We start from the raw sequence: 21,693 nt of genomic DNA, 5'->3' as shown, positions 1-21,693 counted from the left end.
ACTGAAGTTCACCCATCGGTTTCGGATCTTACCAACCTTGTTTTTTTTAGTCTAAAAGAATGCAAAGAACTCCAGGTTATTTCAAGAAGAATTCACATGAAATCTCTTAAAACCCTTATTCTTTCTGGCTGCTTAAATCTTGACAAGTTTCCAGAGATTTCAGGAAGCATGCAGGAGCTGTCAGAGCTTTATATAGATCAGACTGCAATTGAAGAACTTCCCTCATCGATTAGTATTCTTACGGAGCATTCCAGTATCTGGACGAGTTCTTTTAAGCACCACGTCGAAGATGTTGGTGTATAATCCTTTAGCTGAAGCTCGGCAGCAAGAATCATGTTTCTATGTGTTGTTTCAGTTTGAATGTGAGCCTTTGGATCATAGTCCACATGGCATTTTAATCTTGTATCTAGCCTAAGTAATAGAATAAGCCAAGTGGCATCATCTCATAGGATGATACCAATGAATGGCTAAGATTGTATTATATGTTGAAGAGTGAAGGATCTCCCTTCCCTTCCTCATATAACGGTAAGATTGTATTATGCAAGATATGTGAATGAAATTCGAAGAGACATTTTGCAGCTTCTTCTCTCGGAAACTCTTTCCATCTTTGGAGACAACCTCCATTGAAACACATACTAAAACTACACACACAAACACTAACATGGCCTCAGAGCCAGGTTTCATCGTCTAATCTGGGCGTGAAATCTGTGCGATTGAGCTACATCTTTGAGCTTTAATCGAATCTGGAAATTGTGATTTCGTGTATCCAAGTCTCATATGGCTGGATCCGGAAATGTCGAGCTTAGAGCTCCGGTCTTCAATGGAGAGAACTATGAATTTTGGAGGATTCGTATGACAACTATACTAAAATCGTATGGTTTGTGGGAGCTGGTAGAAAATGGGTTTGAACCACCAGATCCGAAGTCTGAGAAAGCTGTGGTCGATGAGACGAAGAAGGAGACGCCGGATGGAATGTCGTTCAGTGAGATCCTGATGAAGGATGCTCGTGCGCTTGGAATGATACAAGGTGCAGTATCGGATCAGATCTTTCCCAGAATCGTGAATGAAGAGACATCCAAAGGAGCTTGGGATGCTCTAAAGGGTGAATTCCGAGGAGATAAACAAGTAAGAAATGTAAAATTGCAAGGTTTACGTAGAGATTTTGAATATACTCGTATGAAGAACAGTGAATCATTATATGTGTATCTCTCTAGATTGTTTGATATCATTAATCAAATGAAAAGTTATGGAGAAGAACTATCTAGGGAGAGAATTGTGCAGAAATTACTTATTAGTCTTCCGAAAACATATGATGCAATTTGTTCTGTAATTGAGCATTCTAGAGATCTTGAAATTATTGAGGTCCAAGAGGTTGTAGCTTCTCTAAAAGGATTTGAACAGAGGCTTGATCTACATACTGAGTCTTCGACTGATAGGGCATTTGCAAGTTTAAATATAGCATCTAAGGGTGTCAAAAGTGGTGGATTTTCTGGGAATCAAAGGTCTCAAGAGAGTTGGAAATCAAGGGGAAAGAATTGGGATCATAAATCAAATCTTGTTCAGAGACAGAACAATACTCAAAGGAATTGGGATCACAAACCAAATTATCCTCAGAGACAGAACAATATTCAAAGGAATTGGGATCATAGGCCTAATTATGTCCAGAAGCAAAACAATGCTCAGGGTGATTGTAAGTGGTGTGACAGGTTACACTATGGGAAGTGCTGGTATGAAGGTAAACCAAAGTGCACAGGCTGTGGTAAGCCAGGTCATTCTATGAGAGACTGTCATGAGAATAGGGGCGTGCAGAAAGTTAATTATGTGAAGCAAATGGGAGAAACAGGATCACTGTTTTATGCCTGCAATGCAGTGACCGATGTGAAAGTCAATAACTCATGGTACATTGATAGTGGTTGTAGTAACCACATGACAGGAGATGAGAGATTATTGGTCAATGTTCAGAGAGGTTTGACATCCAAAGTGAAGATGGGAACTGGAGAAATCTGTGAAGTGGCAGGAAAGGGAACTTTAGTGATTGAAACTAAATTGGGAAGAAAACATATACAAGAAGTAATGCTTGTTCCCGGACTTGAGGAAAATCTTCTAAGTGTAGGACAAATGATGGAAAATGGTTATTATCTGTTGTTTGGAGGTGATGTAGTGAATATTTTTGATGGATGGTCACTGGATAATTTAGTAGTGAGGGTACATATGACCAACAATCGATGTTTTCCTTTGACAATGTTGCCTGCAACACAGTATGCACTAAGGGCAGGTATCACTCATTGTTCTCAGATATGGCATAAGAGGTTGGGTCATTTGAATGAGAGAAGTCTCAAGGTACTTGAAGAACAGGAGTTGGTGCATGGATTACCTAAATTAGAAATGTCCCAAAGTGTGTGTGAAGGTTGCATGTTGGGTAAACAACACAGAGACTCATTCCCTTCCCAATCAACTTGGAGAGCTAAAGATCCACTGGAGTTGATTCATACTGATCTCTGTGGTCCAATGCAAGTAGAGTCTCATTCTGGAAACAAATATTTTTTGTTGTTTACAGATGACTGCACAAGGATGTCATGGGTGTATTTTTTGAGAAACAAGTCTGATGTGTTTGAATGTTTCAGAAAGTTCAAGGCAATGACTGAGTTACAATGTGGATATAAGGTTAAATGTCTCAGGAGTGATCGAGGGGGAGAATTCCTTTCTGCAGAGTTTGACAAATACTGTATTGGACAAGGAATTCAGAGACAATTGACTATGGCCTACACTCCTCAACAGAATGGAGTGTCCGAAAGAAAGAATAGGACTGTGGTGGAGATGGCAAAGTCAATGCTACATGAAAAAAAACCTTCCATATGCATTTTGGGCAGAAGCAGTGAATACTGCAGTCTATTTGATCAATAGGTGTCCTACTAAAGCTTTGAAGAAGTCAACCCCATTTGAAGCTTACAGTGGCAGAAAACCTGGAATAGCTCATTTGAAGATATTTGGCTCACTGTGCTATGTGCATATCCCTTCCAATCTCAGACATAAGTTGGAAGAAAACAGTCACAAGTGTATCTTTGTATGATATGGTTCAAGTGAGAAGGGCTACATATTGTTTGATCCCATTTCAAGGAAGATTGTTCTCTCAAGGGATGTCACATTTGATGAGAGTAAATCTTGGGATTGGAACTGCAATATAGATACTGGAGTGACATTTCCAGTTATCACTGAACATAAGAATGCTAATGAAATCTGTGAGGTTGATGAAAATTCTCAGTTTGAAGAATACAATGTTTCTCAAAGTGAGAATGTGCTTGAGAGATCTCCAACTTATGATGATACACCGAAGAAATGGAGAAGTATCAATGAAATCATGGCTCAATGTAACATGTGTGTTATTGAACCAGAAAGTTATGAGGATGCAGCCAAAGATGATTCATGGAGGAGTGCAATGAAAACTGAATTGGACATGATTGAGAAGAACAACACATGGCAGCTTGTTGAGAGACCATATGACAAGCCTGTTATTGGTGTTAGATGGGTTTATAAGACCAAACTTAATCTGGATGGCACGGTGCAGAAGAATAAAGCTCGGCTGGTGGCTAAAGGCTATTCACAAAAGCCCGGAATCGACTATAATGAAACTTTTGCCCTTGTGGCAAGGTTGGATACGATTAGAACTTTAATTGCCCTTGTTGCACAGAAGAAATGGAACTTGTATCAATTAGATGTAAAGTCTGCATTTCTCAATGGGGTACTGAAAGAAGAAGTGTATGTTGAGCAACCTTAAGGTTTTGTGAAGGAAAGTGAAGAAACAAAGGTGTACAAGTTGAACAAGGCTCTATACGGCTTGAAACAAGCACCAAGAGCCTGGTATGACGAGATTAATGCATACTTCAATAATGCAGGGTTTGAGAAGAGTTCAAGTGAGGCAACTTTGTATGTTAAGACAAGTAAGGACTCAGGTATCATTATTGTCTCTCTATATGTAGATGACATTGTATATACTGGTAGCAGTCCACAAATGCTTGAAGAATTCAGAAATGACATGATGAAACACTATGAGATGACTGACTTGGGCTTATTACATCATTTTCTTGGAATGGGTGTGCTGCAAACTGAGAACAACATTTTTATACACCAAAAGAAATATGCACAGAAACTAATTGAGAAGTTTGGTCTGAAAGAATGCAAGTCAGTTGCTACTCCACTTGTAATGAATGAGAGGTTGAGCAAAGTTGATGGAAGTGAACCTGCGGATGAAGGAGAATATAGGCAGTTTGTTGGAAGTCTGCTCTATTTAACTGCAACTAGACCTGATGTGATGTTTGCAGCAAGTATGTTGGCAAGGTTTATGCATAATCCCACTAAGAAACATATGGGAACAGCTAAGAGGGTATTGAGATACATCCAGGGAACAATCGATTTTGGTATTGTCTTTGAAAGGGGAAAAGCTACTACCCTAATAGGCTACTGTGATAGTGATTGGGCTGGAAGTGAGGATGATATGAGAAGTACTTCAGGGTATGCATTCACACTAGGATCTGGTATGTTCTCATGGGCTTCAATCAAACAAAACATTGTGGCACTACCTACTGCAGAAGCATAATATGTTAGTGCAGCAGAGGCTACATCACAAGCAAAGTGGCTGAGATTTGTTCTAGAAGACTTTGGAGAAGAACAAGTGGAAGGAACTCAGATCTTGTGTGATAATACATCAGCCATTGCTATGGCAAAGAATCCAGTCTTTCATCAAAAGACAAGACACATCAACAGGAAGTTCCACTTCATCCGAGAAGCAATTCAAGCCAAAGAGATTGAGTTAGTGTACTGCAGGACAGAGGAGCAGATTGCAGATATACTTACTAAGGCTTTACCTAAAGATCGATTTGTGTATCTAAGGGAGCTACTTGAAGTTAAATCAGCCAAAGGATTAGAAGGGAGTGTTGGTGTATAATCCTTTAGCTGAAGCTCGGCAGCAAGAATCATGTTTCTATGTGTTGTTTCAGTTTGAATGTGAGCCTTTGGATCATAGTCCACATGGCATTTTAATCTTGTATCTAGCCTAAGTAATAGAATAAGCCAAGTGGCATCATCTCATAGGATGATACCAATGAATGGCTAAGATTGTATTATATGTTGAAGAGTGAAGGATCTCCCTTCCCTTCCTCATATAACGGTAAGATTGTATTATGCAAGATATGTGAATGAAATTCGAAGAGACATTTTGCAGCTTCTTCTCTCGGAAACTCTTTCCATCTTTGGAGACAACCTCCATTGAAACACATACTAAAACTACACACACAAACACTAACAGAAGAAGCGTAGTTTTCGGAAAAAACTACAATCGATAGCCTCGAGTCGGCAATAGCTGTAAGGAGCTCTGAAAGGTCGTTGCCTTCTCGAAGCTCTTCGCCATCAATGAAGGTGTTGATTGCTTTCTGATTTAGAGCTCTGTAGAGATGGCCGATGAAGACCTTGCGAGTGTCTTCCCCTCTAAAATTCAGGAATACATCATATTTCCAACTACAGTCAGATGAAGACGAAGAACAAGAAGAAGCAGCCGCCATTAACATCAAACGAAAGTAAAACACCTAGTCTTCAGAAATTGTTTGAATTTGAGGGATGCTAAGATTGCAGGTCAACGCCCTCCCTCTCTCCCTCCATTGTCTCTTCACTGTCTCGGTCAAAGCGATTCAGATTGGACTTGGTTGAATGGGCTAAAGTGCGCACTGGTGTCATTTGGAAACATGCAAGGCCCAAAGCCCATGGGCACTTACCATCCAACGGTAACTCTCTCCTCTTTCCTAGAGTTCATAATTTTAGACGCGAGACGACAAGTTAACATGAACCTTTCTAACATAGAACAAATAGTTGAATGGATCGAGGAGGAGATGAACTGTCAGAAGACAAAAGGACACAGTAGGAATTTGTCTATTTAGCGTTCAGGCTCCGAATTGGACCTTTGATATCTTTTAGGAAAGAAAACGATGCCACGAGTCAAACTCATGGATTTTGGCCATTCGGAATCATTTCAGCCTCCAAAATGCAATTTGAAGTTTATAATAAAAATTTGGACTTTTCGTTTGTCATTCAAATTTATGTCATTAGCCCTTGAAGTTCTCCCAACAGATGTACTATATTTATTTAAGCCATTTGGCTGTTCATTTGTAAGCATCAAGTTAATCAATTAAACAAAACAACCTTTGGGTTTTCAACCAAAATCTGGTGGACTCCAAAAATTGTATTCTTCGAGGGCTTACGTTTGTATCTCTCTTGCTTCGTCCTGCGTCACTTCCATAGGTTATTGCAACTCTACAAAGCTTCTTGCCTAATCTCTTATATTCTAAAATCAATTGGGGATTGAGAAATTATGAATAGTTCTACATTTCAACGCACATTGTTGTTTTGATTTTGTTCTGAGGTTGAGGAAGGAGGCTAACTATTGAGGCGTGCACCGTGATCGTACAGGGTTGAAACCGCAGCTGTTGAGGCGTCTTGCAGAGGATTACGCGTGTTGTCATGAAAGGCAGACTTTATTGCAGGCGGACTCCAACTGAGTCCCAAGAAATGCTAGAGTTGCAGAGGTTCTTGGGCTCGTTAAACATAATGCTAGAGTTAACAGTTCTGCGAAGTGTCAAAAGCAGGAACAAGTTGGCAATCTGCCACAACTTCCCTTTCCATTTGCAAGCTGTTTTTGCCAAGATCATGCCTACTAGCTCCCACCTGTCCCTTCTGCACTCCCGAACTCATCCCACAGTATGTGTATACTGGTAGCAATTCACCAAGCCCTGATCCCACTTCCTTGTTTTGGAAGCAACTTTGAATTGCTGTGTTGTTGCCAGGGAGACTGAAGCATCCACCAACCCGGCAAATTTTAATAAATTTGAAAAAATAGATTGATACAGGAATTAGAAGTTGTCCTTCTATCAAAAGCGTCGCTGCATTTCTCTATATCCACCGGTTGAGAATCTTTGAAGTTATACTTGATGAAAGCTCTGGTATTGATTTCAGTCTCTTGCAAGCTTCCAATTTGAGAGTTGTTAAACAAAGAAGTCAACTCATTATCGCAGGTAAGCTCTCAATAAGGTTTCTGCAAAATTTTAATATTTTCAAGGAAGATATATGGCTAATACTATCCGATACCTCCCAACAGTCACTTAAACCAAGAATTTCAGGCCACAGTGACAATAATTTTTCACAGCAGAAGCAGGTACCTTTTATTGTCGGTGTCAAAAGCATTCCTACATTTCTTTGAAGCTTATATAAGGGTAAAGTGAAACAAAAAGGCAGTTCAATGTCACTATATTTCATGCTAAGATGAACAAAATTATGTGGGGCAAAACTGGACGGCAAAGACTCTAGAGGAGAGAAGACACCTTATTTATACAGAAAGAAAGGAGTACAACCACACAACCAGTTACAAACTAAATTCCCTACCGCATCCACACTCATACAATCAAAGATATAAGCATTACACGCCACAATCGTAATAGTACACGATCATAGAAGTAAGATCTGTCCACAGTAGGAAGTTCGCCTCCCTAAACACATGCTTTCGGGGATATTCTAGTGAATGGCCTAGCCAGTCGATGAATGTCCTCAATAACAGCATCTAATTGACATTTTCTACTGTTTTACAGAAATTTGTTTATTCAAAAGCAATAAAACCCACAATATATCCCTCAACGTAATTATGCTTTGGTGTTGAAAGTTGAAACTATTTCCAAAGCTGTGATTTCTTGTTCATCCAAAATATTTATACTCGGTGAAAAGCTCTGGTATTTGATTACAGTCTCATTCAAGCTCTCAATTCAAGATCCGTTCGAAGTCACGGCAGAGTCTCCAAGTACATTTTACAATGTCCTCAATAAGCTTGGCCTCATCCCTGTGCAATATGAAAAGTAGCATGCTTAGATTGAAAAGGTCAAAATTAGAACCTAAAAATATTAAGATTTTATAGAGAAAAATTACCTGTAATTATTGCGATCAAATCCAGAAATGTCGGCGGCACTTCTTAGAGCGTAGCGCCAAAGCTTCACCTTTTCCATATTGTCGCTGTAACGTCTCTCCAAGTGAACTAAAGCTTCCCCAAAGGGCCCTTTGGCTTTACGAACATCAGATGGATCTACTCCATAGAAAACGGGAAGCAATCTCTGATTGTTTGTGCGGATACATTCCAGGATTGCGACCAACTCGTCTAAGCACCAAGGGGAATTAGCATAGTTTTTGGAAAAAATTACAATCGAAATCCTTGATTGTTGAACAACTTTGTATATACTAGCGCCGATTTCATCACCTATATTATCCGCTGAAGTATCTCTAAAGGTGCTGAGTACATTCTGATGCAGAGCTTTGAAGAGATGGGCGACAAAACCCCTGCGAGTGTCTTCCCCTCTAAAACTGACGTAAACTTTGCTGAATTGGAGCAATTGATTAAAAATATCTTGCACAACTCCCTCAATAAACTTGGCTTCGTCCCTGTGGAATTTGAAAAACAGTATCGCACAATTTCCTTAAGCCGTAATGCCATATATATTCCAGTAAAACACGTACACAAAATATTGTGATACCGATTTAACAGATCAAATGCCATGAAAAGCTAAAAGAAAGAAAGTAGCTAAATAAAATTACCTATAATCTCGTGAAGCCCAACCGGAAAAATTGGCGGCTTTAGTTAGAGCGGACCTCCAGCTCTGCACCTCATCGATGTTGGCGTTAGAATCGTGATCATGTTGAGCAAAAGCTTTCGCAAAACTTCCAGCGAGTTTACGAAGATCAGACGGATCTATTTGATAGAAAATGGGCACCACTATATGCTTCTCTGTATCCACACGATCTAGGATATGAACAAGTTGTTTTAAGCACCGCGTGGAAGAAGCATAGTTTTTAGAAAAAACTACAATCGAGAGCCTTGACTCTTGGATAGTTGTCGGGAGCTCCGGATCGTCACCATCAATGAAGGTGTATATTGATTTCTGAACCAGCGCTTTGTAAAGATGGCCGATAAAGATCTTGCGAGTGTCTTCGCGTCTAAAATTGATGAACACATCATATCGACCACCGTATGATACAGAAGAAGAAGAAGAAGCAGCCATTAACAAGCACAATATCGATTCTTGCCAACTGATATAACAACTGAACTACTGGATTGATCTTTAGAGTACCCTATAAAAGGACCGCTGGATATTGGTCCGATCGATAGGAACATGACTGGTCTCGGTCAAAAGCGTGTATGTGTGGACATGAAATATCAATAAAATCCAAGTCAGGCCAGGCCAAACAATATACTTAAAAAATAAAACATCTTTGAATTTTGGTGCAAAAAATAGGAAAATGATTCTCACTTGATCATTTTCCTAGGATCATAAGGATTTCGTAATCTTATTCGTTTATCGTATATCGTGCGGTCAGTTTTTGTTAGATTTTATTTATATGGGTTCTAACAAAATGACATTTTACTACAGTGGTACAAAAAATATACCCTCAAATGACATTTTACTACAGTGGTAAAAAAGAATTGAGTTCTTACATGACAATATGGGTTCAATTCTGATCGATAACTAATCTAACATCTAAACCCAAAACGAAAAAGAAATGCTATATATGTGTTCTCATGTCTGCTTCCAGTAATCTAACAGGAAATTCAATATGGCAACGAAATAACGTGTTATTATTTTTTGCTTTTTATAATTTTTTTTATTTGCAAAATGAGGAAAAAAAACAAATGGCTTTATTTGTCATCACCATCTTCTTCCCAAAATAGACTAACATATGTCTATACATTTCGTGTGTATAAATATTTTTTGTTTGTTTTTAAAATAGAAAGGAAAGAGAGAGAGAGAGAGAGAGAGAACATGAGAGTGGGAAGAGAAGTTTTTATTTTTATTTTTTTTATATTAGATATATATTAAAATCACATGTATGTGAGATTTAAATAAAAACAGTAAAATTAGATTTTGTGAAATTACATTATTATACATAACTTTTATTGTGATAGAATACTAAATAATCTTTTCATCATCTTTTGGTTGACAAAGATGATTTTATTAATATGCCGTTTCAACATAACTTCAGTTTGTACTAATATTCCAACTTTGGAGGTCCAAGAATGTGTGAAGAAAAGTTACACAATTTATACGGGTGTATTCAATTGAGAATTTGAGAGACTTTAATAAATTTATAAATTCATGGATTTTTATGGAGTTTAATTGATTTGTAGAGATTCCATATAAAATTTTATTCAATTCCCTCAAAATCTCATGAAGAGAGGTGAGATTTATGGATACTTAAAATACACTACGAAATCTCTCTAATTCCCTCTAATTCCTCAACTTTCTTAAATTCTTTAAAATCAATTTCTAATTAAATACACCTGAAATGCTATAAATTTCTTTAAAATCCTAATTGAATACATCCGAATTTCTAAGGATTTTAATAAACTATCTTAAAATTCTAATTGAATACATCTTGAATTTCAAAGAATCACTTAAAATCCTGATTGAATACCCCTAAATTCATTAAAAAAATTAAAATCCCTCAAAATCCTAATTGAATACACTCCCTTAATTAGGACATGTTTTGAGTGATATTGGGAGAGTAATAATCGCTTTTATGAACAAGTAGATATAATAGGGGTTTCTTAGATATCTATCTTATTTAAGACATATTTTGAAGTGATTTTTTCATAGATAGATATTATTCCTGTGCTGCTTAGATATCTATCTCATTTTTTAGATAATTTTATGGACAAGCAGATATATAAGACGTGTTTCTTCTTGCAAATAAGAGGTGTTTCTTCATGCAACCGATCCTTGAATTAAAATTTAAAATTTTTAATTTAGATAAATTAGAGTTTGATATGGATGTAAATAGATTTTAATATTTTTTGCAAGCTTCAAATTGTGGGACTCAACATGGGGACAGAGTATGAGGATAAGGAAAGAGAAGAGCTGTAATCGTCTATAGGGACTTTACATATTCCAAATTCTTCAACTTAAGAAAATTTTTTTTTTTGAATAAACGATGTTATCTATATTAAGGGAGAATGATGGGTTTAGCCATACAATGAGTTAGCAATAATGTGATTCAAACTCGTGTTTAGCAATAATCGAATCTAAGGGCTCTCACTTACAAGTGAAGAAGAATATCATTAAACCGTAGTACTCACTTACAAGTAGGAATTCCACTAGACTGTAATACTAAGTAACTTCAACTTAAGATTTTGATATGAATGTTATCCATATGAACTGTGTAATATATACTACCAACATCAATCCTTTATTGAACATAAAGAGGTAAATAAATTTTGATATTAATGTAAATATATTTTGATAATGATGTAAATAGACTTTAATATTTTTAAAACATTTTTAAAACCCGCAGCATAGCGCGGGCTCACTTACTAGTTTAAACTGAATTTTTTTTTTTTTTGAACAAAGTTTAAACTGAAATTGAAAGAACACATTGATGTAGCTAGGATTGATCTGCAACCAGGCTTGTATCTCATCAGAATCGTGCTCTATCTCAACTGAATCGTTATCAAACATGGCCCATCTGCAGTCTGGTAAAACGGGGAAGCTCTCTCGAAATATGTTGTACAATGTCCTCAATCAGCTTGGCATCATCGCTACGGAATATGAAAAACAGTATTGGTAGGAGAATTAAACATATACTGACAACTCAAAGTAAACCAAATGTTATGTAAAGCTCAAACCCTTAATAGGTTAAAAGAAACTAAGAAAAACTAAGAACATATTTAGTAAACAAAAATTACTCATAGTTTCGTGAATCCCAGCGAGGTAGAGTTAAATTGGTGGCTCTAGTTAGGGCCAACATCCAGCTCTGCACCTCTTCCATCTCCACCTTAGAATCGCGATCGTGTTTAGTAAAAGCTTCCGGCCTACAAACTTGAGATGGATCAACTTCGTAGAAAACAGGGACCACCATCTGATTATGTTCATCCATGCATTTGAGGATCTGCACGAGTTCTTTTAAGCACCATGTGGAAGAAGCGTAGTCTGCAGAAAAAACAACAATCGAAACTCGCGACTGTTTAATACATTTCAGGAGCTCCGAAAGGCTGTTGCCTTTTCTAAGCTCTTCATCATCCATGAAGGTGTTGATTACTTTTTGATACAGAGCTTTGTAGAGATGGCTGCAAAAACTCTTGCGAGTGTCTTCACCTCTAAAATTGAGAAAAACATCATATTTCCAACCACCGTCAAACGATGACCAGCGGATCAATTTGTTAAAAACACATTGTACGATTTCCTCAATCAGCTCGGCATCATCCCTGTAGATGTGAAATTTGAAAAACAGTACTGCACAATTTCCTCAAGTAGTAATGTCATAAATATTTGTGTATGCATGTATGTACGGTTTCTTTCAATTGAGGAATCTCTTATTCACTTCATTTTTTTTTCAACAATCTGAACAGTCTATATTGTAATATAACATCATTCATAATCATTTTTGCTACAAATTAGATTAATCCGACCCCCTTACTGCTCTTCCAAAAAACAATAGAGAGCGATCACCATAATTCAACAGTCATATGATTTTTTATTTTGGTGATTTTTTTTTTGCAAAACTTATCATTGAGTAAGACCTAAAAGATATATAAAGGGTTTGGACATATACATATACTATACGTATAATAGGATGTGGAAAATTTAATTAAAATTACCTATAATTTTCTATATACCAGCCAAAATAACTGGCAGCAGCAGTTAGGGCTTTCCTCCAAGTGCACACTTCCTCCTCTTCCATTTCGCAGTCATATCTTGCGAAAGCTTCCGCAAAAGGTCCGGTGGCTCTACGAACAACATACGGTTCTACTCCATAGAAAACGGGCACCAACACCTGGCCAGTCATCTTCACTTGTTCCACCATTTGGGCCAGTTCTCTGAGGCACCGTCTGGAAGAAGCGTAGTTTTGAGAAAAAACTACAATCGAAAGCCTCGACTGTTGGATGTGTTTTCGGAGCTCTTCCGAAAGGCGGTCGCCTCTGCACATATCTTCAGCATCCACGGATGTACTGATTGATTTCTGCTTGAAAGCTCTGAGCAGATGGCTGACAAAACCCCCGCCGGTGTCTTCGCCTCTGAAACTGACGAAGACATCATATTTCCAACGACGGACGTCGTCAGATACTGAAGAAAAAGAAGAAACAGCCATTGATATAAAAACTGCAATACTCGATTGTTGAAGCTAGGAGTTCAACGATTACTGGAAAATTGTACCAGAACAGAAACAACTGTTGACTGGAAAATATGGTCCGATCGATAGGAAGATGAATGGCCTCGATCAAAAGATGCGATTTCTCAGGGAGGAAAATAAAGTGGCCTAAGAAAGTCAATGAGTCAGTGGCGATGATAATGCGCGTTTTTCTATTAAAAATATGAGCGCGTTTTTTTATTAAAAATAGAGGTATTCATCAATTTCTTCCTTAAATTTGCGATCATTGGCCAATTTCTCCCATCAATTCTCATAATTAGTCAATTTCTCTCATCAACTTTAATTTGGTCAATTCCCTCAACTCTCATAATTAGTCAATTTGCACCCTCCTGTTAATTTTTTTATTTATTTTCCATCTATTTTTTTTTTGTTTTGATCTTTCTAATAACTTCCAACAAAGTACTAAAAGTAACATAAACTCACCTGCATAATATAGGGTAAAATGTACAAAAACATAATACAATTAGTATGTGATATGGGTTGATTATAAGAAAAAGTTATGAATCGGGTTTAAAGCAAGTAGAAGAAGAAATAATAACAAAAAGAAATAATAATCCTAAACTCATGGATCAAGACCTATTTCAATGAAATGAGTTATTCTTAATAAGGAGTCGAAAATTATGAATTGACTAGCTATTTTTGCACTAAAGCTTGATTCTCCGCAATTTACTTGAATTTAGCTTTCACTTTTATAAAGAAAATTGTATTCACATACAAAAATTAACACATCAATCCTTTTTGTTATCAATTTTGTATAGTAAAAAATCAAATAAAATTACTTCATACTGATTTATTATGACTAATAATACTATATATGATAAATTGTAAAATTCTAAATTTTAATCTATTTGTAATAGGATAAAGATATACGAACATGATTAACATATATACATCTTATTTAGTTTTTTACACACACTTATGATCAAATTAAAAAATTAACAGTATGATGCAAATTGACTAATTGTGAGAGTTGAGGGGGAAATTGGCCAAAATTAAAGTTGAGGGGGGAAATTGACTAATTATGAGTGTTGAGGGGGGAAATTGGCCAAAATTAAAGTTGAGGGGGGAAATTGGCCAATGATCACAAGTTCAGGAGGAAATTGATGAATACCTCTTAAAAATATGAACGTTGTTCGATGATGTACTTTGTTGTATTTGATCGAATTTAGGTTGAAAGTACAAAGAAAGAGTGGAAAGGGATCCTCTCCGGATCCCCGATCCCGTTCCACCTAATTCATCAAGTTCGAAAATTCGGATAATTGAAATTTGATTTAACGGTTAAAATTATTATAACTTTTAAAATTGACCCTTATTTGTAGTCATTAGATTAAATTTCAATTATTTAGATCCCCAAATTTAATGGATTAGAATAAAAAGATCCGAAAATGATCCCCCAGAAAGAGTAGGAGTGAAAAGGACAAAACAAATTTGTTTTTTTATAAAAGCACTGACTCGTGGCGAAGCCATAAAAGTCTATCCTTTTATTGCCCCGAATATTTACATAAATATTTCAAACAAAACAAATTTGTTTGGGTTGGGCATAATCGTGTCAACCCATTTAACATTGTTAATAAGGGTTTGTGTTTCCATCCAACCCACCTAATTCGAAAACAACGCACACTTTAGCACGCTTATATAATTACGTAACTCGATAACTCATGTGCGATTCATTTACATGAAATGATAATTTTAATATTTTTCTTTTATGTCAATTTTGTATGCGTATTAGTAATTAATCATATCAGCCTTATGTTGTGTTCATGTCAACACCAACCTAAGACATCTAGAAGAGTTATTAAGACATCATTTGACACATCGTATAAGACAATCGGATAGTATTAATAATACGAAACGGATGTTTGGTGAGCTTCGTATAAAATAAGCACCAGATTATTTAATCCGGCCCCACTTATTTTATACCCCTCCCACCCGCTTATGAATCCCGTCCAAAACCTCTGTATTATTTAGTCAGGTGAGATTTCTCTTGTTCACTCTGTTCCTCTCTCGCATGACTCTCCTTCAACTATCTCACCCGCCTGCTCTCTCTCGTCTGGATCTCAAGTTCATCTTTGTCATCTTCTTTTTTTCTTTCTGTTCCTCCCTCCTCCCTCCTCCCTCCTCCCTCCTCCTTCACACACACACACCTCCCACCTCCTCCGTTCGCCTTCGATCTCTAACAGAACAACAATACTTCCGTGGGTTGAAGGAGGAAGATGATGATTCAAATTTTCCGATCTAGGCTCCAACGAGAAGGACGAGGAGGAGGAAGGGAGCTGGGCTCCGACAAGGAAGGGAGCTAGGCTCCGATGATAAAATTTGGTTTATTAGCATTGAAAATATTTAATTTCTGGGAATATTTTTTTTTTGGTTGGTGAATCGATGTGGGTTTTGGGAGATTTGAAGAAATGAAGAAGTGGGTTCGTATGGGAGGGTGGGAATTGATCCGTGGGGAAGATGGTGTAGATAGGAAGACACAACTGGGAACTGGGAAGAGATCTGGGTTTTTTTCTCTTCCTTTTTTATTTTTATTTGTTAATTTTTGTCTGTGTAAAGATGTTTAATTTTTTTTTTCTCACTTGTTTTTCTTCCTTTTTTTTTCATTTTAACAACACTTATCCTGTGAAATTATTTAAAAAAATTATTATAGTCCGACCTATTATCCGATGTATAAATTAATCAGATGCAACATCAAATGCTCGATTAATTTAGTCAGTCATATCCGACGACTATTTATACTGAAATAGTCAGTACAGTCTGAGCTGCCAAACGAGGCCTAAGGGTACTTGATAATATCTTGTTGCTGCAATGGCACTACAACTCTACAGAGTGCTTATGACTTTTGAAAACACCACCTGGTCAGTGATGATCGAGCAGCTAAGACTAAAAGTAATGTACGAAACAGAAATACTAACTCAACTGATCTACAAATTGGATCACCGGAAAATAATCTGATCGATACGAAGTCACTGAGTCAATGCAAATTAGGTCATTACGTAAAAAGGCACAAGAAAATTATGCTTTTTGTGTTCACATCTTCGAGGAAATTTAAGGAAAATAATCTTCTTGCAGGCAAAATTTATATCTACCAACAGCAAAAAATACTGTTCATCATGCTAGAGAGCGTACTGTTCATTAACAGTGAAAGGTAAAAAATACCCTTGGTTTCTGCTTTGGTCTCCGTACTGTTTACAATTTTATAAAGTAAAAAGTCTGTTTAGTCCTTCCCGGCCTTGCGTCTGTCGTCAGCTTTGGATTCGGTTTGTATTGCCTGCTTTGTACAGTGAAAGGGTAAAGTAATGGGTTGTTGGACAAAAAAATAAGATTAAAAAAAATGTAGCACATAATTTCTGGCACGAAAATGATAAAAAATAAAAGAAAACTAATGAAAATGGTTTGAAAATTTTTAAACAAAATAAAGGGTAAAGTGAATAGTATCCGTTTTGACTTTTTAGTGTAAAAATGTGATTTTTCGTTAAAATAAACAGTACCGAGAGCTTTTCGTTAAAACTTCGAAAAAATAATTGGTTAAAAAGAAAAAAAATTATTATAAAATGTGAAAAGCTGGTTTGGTGTGTTTGATTTTTGTTTTCTAATATTTTCTGTACCCCCACTCCCCCATCTCCCAACACTGTCACTCTCTCTCATCCCTCACTGTTCTCTGCCTCTCCCATCTGTCCCCCCTCCCTCTTATCTCTTATCCCTCGTATCCTCCTTCGCATTGATCATCTAACAATGGTTGCTAAAACACCCTTTAAATGAATTACTTATACAGGAATGCCTGTTCCTTCCTGATTTAAAGAAAATTTCTCAAGCGACTGTAATTTCATGGTAAGTTGGCTTAAAACAGTTCCAAAATTTGGGATTGTTTGGAATATTTTTAGGTTTTTCTGATTCTTGAAAAAAAACCATGGTTAAGAGTAAATTAATTACTTTTTAATTTTCATTTATTTCAGGTAACCGTCTTCAGTTTTTTGGTTTGAACGCTGGACCAAGCGATCTTTGAAAAAGGTTGATTCTTGAATATTTTTATTTATATCCTTTTGGTTGTTTGAATAGACTTCCTGTAATCTAAATGAAGCTAAATTGAATATCTGTTTTTGTATGCTGTATTTGCTTTGTTAAATTAGTTCTTTTTTGTTGAAAAATGTTATTTGGTTTTGCAGATCAAAGAGGTCAAGGCGGTGGAGGAGTGGGTTAATGGTTATATGTTCTTGAGTATCTTCTTTTATTTTAGTTTTTCCTAGCCCAGGGAATTTGTGCAGATGTTTGTTGGAAGAGGAGCAGCTCGCATTAGAGACCTTTTCAATTTGGCAAGGAAACATCACCGTCAATTATATTCATTGATGAGCTTGATGCGGTTGGAACGAAGCGTGGCAGAAGTTTCAATGATGAGCGTAACCAAACATTGAAACAGGTAATATAAGGTTCAATTCTGGCTTCAATCCTGCATTTCTCGCATCCATTCAAAGTTTAAGCGGTCACATGCTGAATGTCTTCTGGAATTGTTAGTATATAATTTGATCTGTGGGCCATTATTTGTATTTCCAAACTTTTTGAAAATTGTCAAATCACTGTAGTTGGGAAGACTCTTTTGTTCTCCTGTTTGATGGGAAAATAATAAAGAATTATACCGAAAAAATTATGTTACTGTTTATTTTAATAAAAAATTATATTTTTATATTAAAAAATCAATTCTGGTACTATTTATTTTATCTTTTATTTTTTCGTTAAATCTCAAAGTTTTCAAACATTTTTTATTAGTTTTCCTAAAATAATATTGGTCCCCTTTAAAATCTTGCCAACTTTTCTTGCTTATTTGCTGTGCTATTAGCTTATACTTTCACCTTCAATCTTAGAACATTTTTGTATTTCCTTTAATGTCCTTAGTTTTGTTTTCAATTTCCTTAGTTTTGTTTTCAATTTTCAAGTCTAAATAGCTATCAAGTATCAACACGTTAAATTAGCTTATTGTTTCGATTATGCTGTTATGTACAATAGTAGAAGGCAGTATTAAGTATTAACCACCAAATTTGAGCAGTTTGTGTTACCAGGTTAGTCATTTTCATGCTTATTATTTAATCACGGACATTACTCTAACGTGTTCAATCGGTATCATAATTTTTGATAAGTGCATATGCCCATTGAACGCATCAACTTAAATATATATATGTGACTGCTTGAATTGGGAATCAAGGCTGCTGTAAGGAAATTTGAGCCTTAGCCTGTAGAGATACGATTTTGCAAGGAAGCTAGGTACCTTCTAGACTTATTGGACGTGAAGATTTGTATGATCGAATTTGTGATTAATATACTTGGATTTTATTAAATTTTTCATGATTTTATAGAGTTTTTCGTTTAAATTTGTGGGTTTTGAAAAATTCTTCATTAAATTTCTGGGTTCTTTTGATGTGGATTTATGTGAGATTAATCAACTGCAATGTCAGATATGATAATAGGTGGGCATGTTCATATGTTTTCCAATGTTCTCTTATCAACTCTTAGTGTTGAAATAGTCAGCTATTAATGATGGATTAATCAAAGTTGGGCATGAGTTCATATGTTTTTCAATGTTTTTATAAAAACAATGCAATTTTCACTTAGTTTTGTGTAGAATAATGGTGTTTTAAGTAGAACAGTGGGAGATTCATTTGTGATCATTTGAAAATAAATTCTGAATACTACACTACCATTCTGCTTAAAGCACCCCAATACATGCATAATTTGAACGAATATGTAAGGGTTACTTGAGAAACTAACAGCATACAAAATTTAAATGATTCTATTTGTTTCTATCTTTTTCTGGATTTGTCTGCTATTACGATTTGTTTTGGCTTTTTTTTAAATTCAAAAAACTTAAAACTGATTTTGTTTGCCCGCGATTTGTTATGAGGTATTGCTATAACATGGAGAAATTGACACTGATTCTATTATTATGTGTACATCAGTTTGTAATATCTAATCTTAAAATATATACATTTTTTATTTTTTTGATTGTCAGAACGAAGAAGAAGGCATTCAAATTAAAATCATAACTTGCATCAATATAGAAGTATAAATTTATCCAATTGTAAATAGGAATGTAAGCCCCATCGTTGAACACCTAATATGGTTGTATATATGTATCAAACTCAGCAGAAAAGCGTATAAAACATGTATCAAACTCAACAGGTACATATGTATCAAACTCAGTTGATATAATCTCTGGTTTGATTTGAAATTCATTACAAATATCTATTTTTTTGTGCTTTGTCAATCTCTCTAATAATTTTTTTACACCTTACTGAGTTATGTTAAGATTTATGTTTAGAATAAAGTGGTTCCACAAAACCTGTAAAGTGGTTCCACTAAAGTAGTTCCACAAAATCTGCAAAGTGGTTCCACAAAACCTGCAAAGTGGTTCCACAAAAATCTGCAAAGTGGTTGTTATCTCGATTGCAGCAGTAGATTGTTAATTAGTTTCATTCATGATGAGGTTGTGTGTAAATTGCATTGGTTGCATTGGCGTTCGTAATTCAATTTTTGACTCGAACATTGTTTATAAAAATTGCAGTTGCATAATCTTTCATATAATTTTCAACCCCGCAGCAATGCACAGGCATAAATTTTAGTTGACTTCTAAAAATAAAAAACAATAACGTTCTTCCAGGAATGGATATAAAAAATTTCAGTGTGAAACGAAGCTGCATACTTCGGCCGTAGAAATGCGAAGGAAGGGTGGTTTAGCAGCTTTGCACGAAGGGACCAGGCCAAAGTACGCTAAACTGGTTTTGAAATTCAGCGATCTTACTGCCCCTTCTTTTTATTTATTATTAAATTTTAGAGTAGAGCCGTATTGGCGGTTTAGGTAATTAGATATTAAAGAAGAAGAAAATTCGTAAAGATCGACACATCAAGGTGTATAAGCATTACTATTTTTTGTTGTTGTGGTAAAGTGTCATCTGCAAATCTCTATAAGTTTAATTTGTATGACTGTATTTTTAGTGAATAATATTCTATATTAATCTACACTTCTTTTTTTGTTAAAGAAACCTCGACTGTGCAAGGTGAAATTTTATTGAAACAAAAAGGTAAATACAACTCTAGTGTAACCAAACAAAAATGTAAAAATATATATATATATATATATATATATATATATATAGTGTATACGAATCTACACTAACCAATATTTGTTCAATTATGTTGAATCTGCACTTGCATACCTAACACCCTCTTTATGAAACGAAAATGATCTCAATCTCCCCAATCACATGAAAAGTGAGTTAAGGTGACCAGAATATCTCCGGTTAAGTGTAAGCATCTCATATACGTGTCATATCCAACCGCATAGTAATCATAAAACGGACGATTAATGGTTCTTTGACTTTTAATCTAATGAGGGTAATAACAATTCTACTCTGAAATCTTTGGTATATATGCTGTTAGCTACAAAACTTGTTTACTCAATAAAAACACACATTGCAATTAATTCACGAAAAAAAAAGAAACAAAAATCCAGTGCAGGATTTATAGTGGTGGCAGCGACACTACAACAATAGGGCTTCTCACCCTGTGCACTCCTATCCTTCCACACCAACCCTCCGAAATAAAAACCCATTGCAGGAGAAAAATGTAGCCTAAGAAAGTCGATGACAAGAATAATGCGCGTTTTTCTATTAAAAATATGAAAGTTGTTGGATGAGTACCTTTTATTGTATTTTTGTTCGGATGTACCTTTCATTGTTTTTGTTCGAATTTAGGTAGAAAATGCCAAGAAAGAGTAGAGGTAACCATTTTTGATAGATTCGACAATCCGACTTGAAAAGGACAAAAAATAAATTTGTTTGAGTTGGGCATAATCGCGTTGATCCATTTAACATGGTTAATAAGAGTTTGTGTTTCCATCCAACCCACCTAATCCGAAAGTGAATTACACTTTAGCACGCTTACACAATCGCGTAACTAGATAATTTGTGTGCAAGTCATTTAAGTTGAAAATGATAAGTTTAATCTTGTCCTTTAATGTAAACTTTGTATTCTTATGAGTAACTAATAGTGATGCCTTTGGGTTGTGCTCATGTCGAGAAGTTTTTTCGTGTGAATGACACACTACTTGGTACACAAGCATGATAATACAATTCGTTAGAATTTTTTTTTTTGCAAGTTTTCAACAAATTATATTATTAAATTTGGTCTACTGAACTAAGTGCCCATCATATTGAAAAATCTCATGTTCATGTCAACACAAACCTGAGACATTTGGAAGAGTAATTAAGGGTACTTTGGTATTTATGTCTTGTGACTGCAAAGTTACTACAGCTCTACAAAGTGCTTGGGACAATTGAAAACAATGCAGAAACACGTCCTCCATATTCAAAATTCATACGGGACGGAACTGGGCGATTAAAAACTTAATTATTCTAATTAATCTTGTTCTGATGAGAAACATAAATGTGTTCGCAACTGAATTCTTCAATTTCAGCACTTGGA

The 21,693-nt window shown here is 35.8% G+C and overlaps 2 protein-coding genes and 1 long non-coding RNA gene across 3 annotated transcripts; 1 reads left to right on the top strand and 2 right to left on the bottom strand.

Moving 5' to 3' along the window:
* Positions 1-7,365: 7,365 nt before the first annotated feature.
* Positions 7,366-9,208, bottom strand: LOC126627806 (disease resistance protein Roq1-like). Its single transcript, XM_050297361.1, has 3 exons — positions 8,620-9,208; positions 7,960-8,466; positions 7,366-7,873 (listed from the first exon to the last, which is right to left on the bottom strand). Exons 1-3 carry the CDS (start codon positions 9,081-9,083, stop codon positions 7,795-7,797), a joined length of 1,050 nt encoding a protein of 349 aa, XP_050153318.1. The 5' UTR covers positions 9,084-9,208; the 3' UTR covers positions 7,366-7,794.
* A 2,038-nt stretch (positions 9,209-11,246) lies between these two features.
* On the bottom strand, positions 11,247-13,353 carry LOC126627794 (uncharacterized). Its single transcript, XM_050297351.1, has 3 exons — positions 12,674-13,353; positions 11,762-12,280; positions 11,247-11,614 (listed from the first exon to the last, which is right to left on the bottom strand). The coding sequence occupies exons 1-3, from the start codon at positions 13,162-13,164 to the stop codon at positions 11,527-11,529; spliced, it is 1,098 nt and encodes a 365-aa protein (XP_050153308.1). The 5' UTR covers positions 13,165-13,353; the 3' UTR covers positions 11,247-11,526.
* Positions 13,354-16,821: 3,468 nt separating this feature from the next.
* LOC126627836 (uncharacterized) lies at positions 16,822-19,794 on the top strand. Its single transcript, XR_007625140.1, has 4 exons — positions 16,822-17,052; positions 17,178-17,232; positions 17,388-19,573; positions 19,663-19,794. It is a non-coding gene; the product is annotated as an uncharacterized LOC126627836 (long non-coding RNA).
* Positions 19,795-21,693: the final 1,899 nt, after the last annotated feature.

The sequence above is a fragment of the Malus sylvestris genome, chromosome 1 (genome assembly GCF_916048215.2).
Source record: "Malus sylvestris chromosome 1, drMalSylv7.2, whole genome shotgun sequence".
In the NCBI taxonomy this organism is placed as follows: Eukaryota; Viridiplantae; Streptophyta; class Magnoliopsida; order Rosales; family Rosaceae; genus Malus; species Malus sylvestris.
This window is presented reverse-complemented; position numbering and strand designations above follow the sequence as displayed.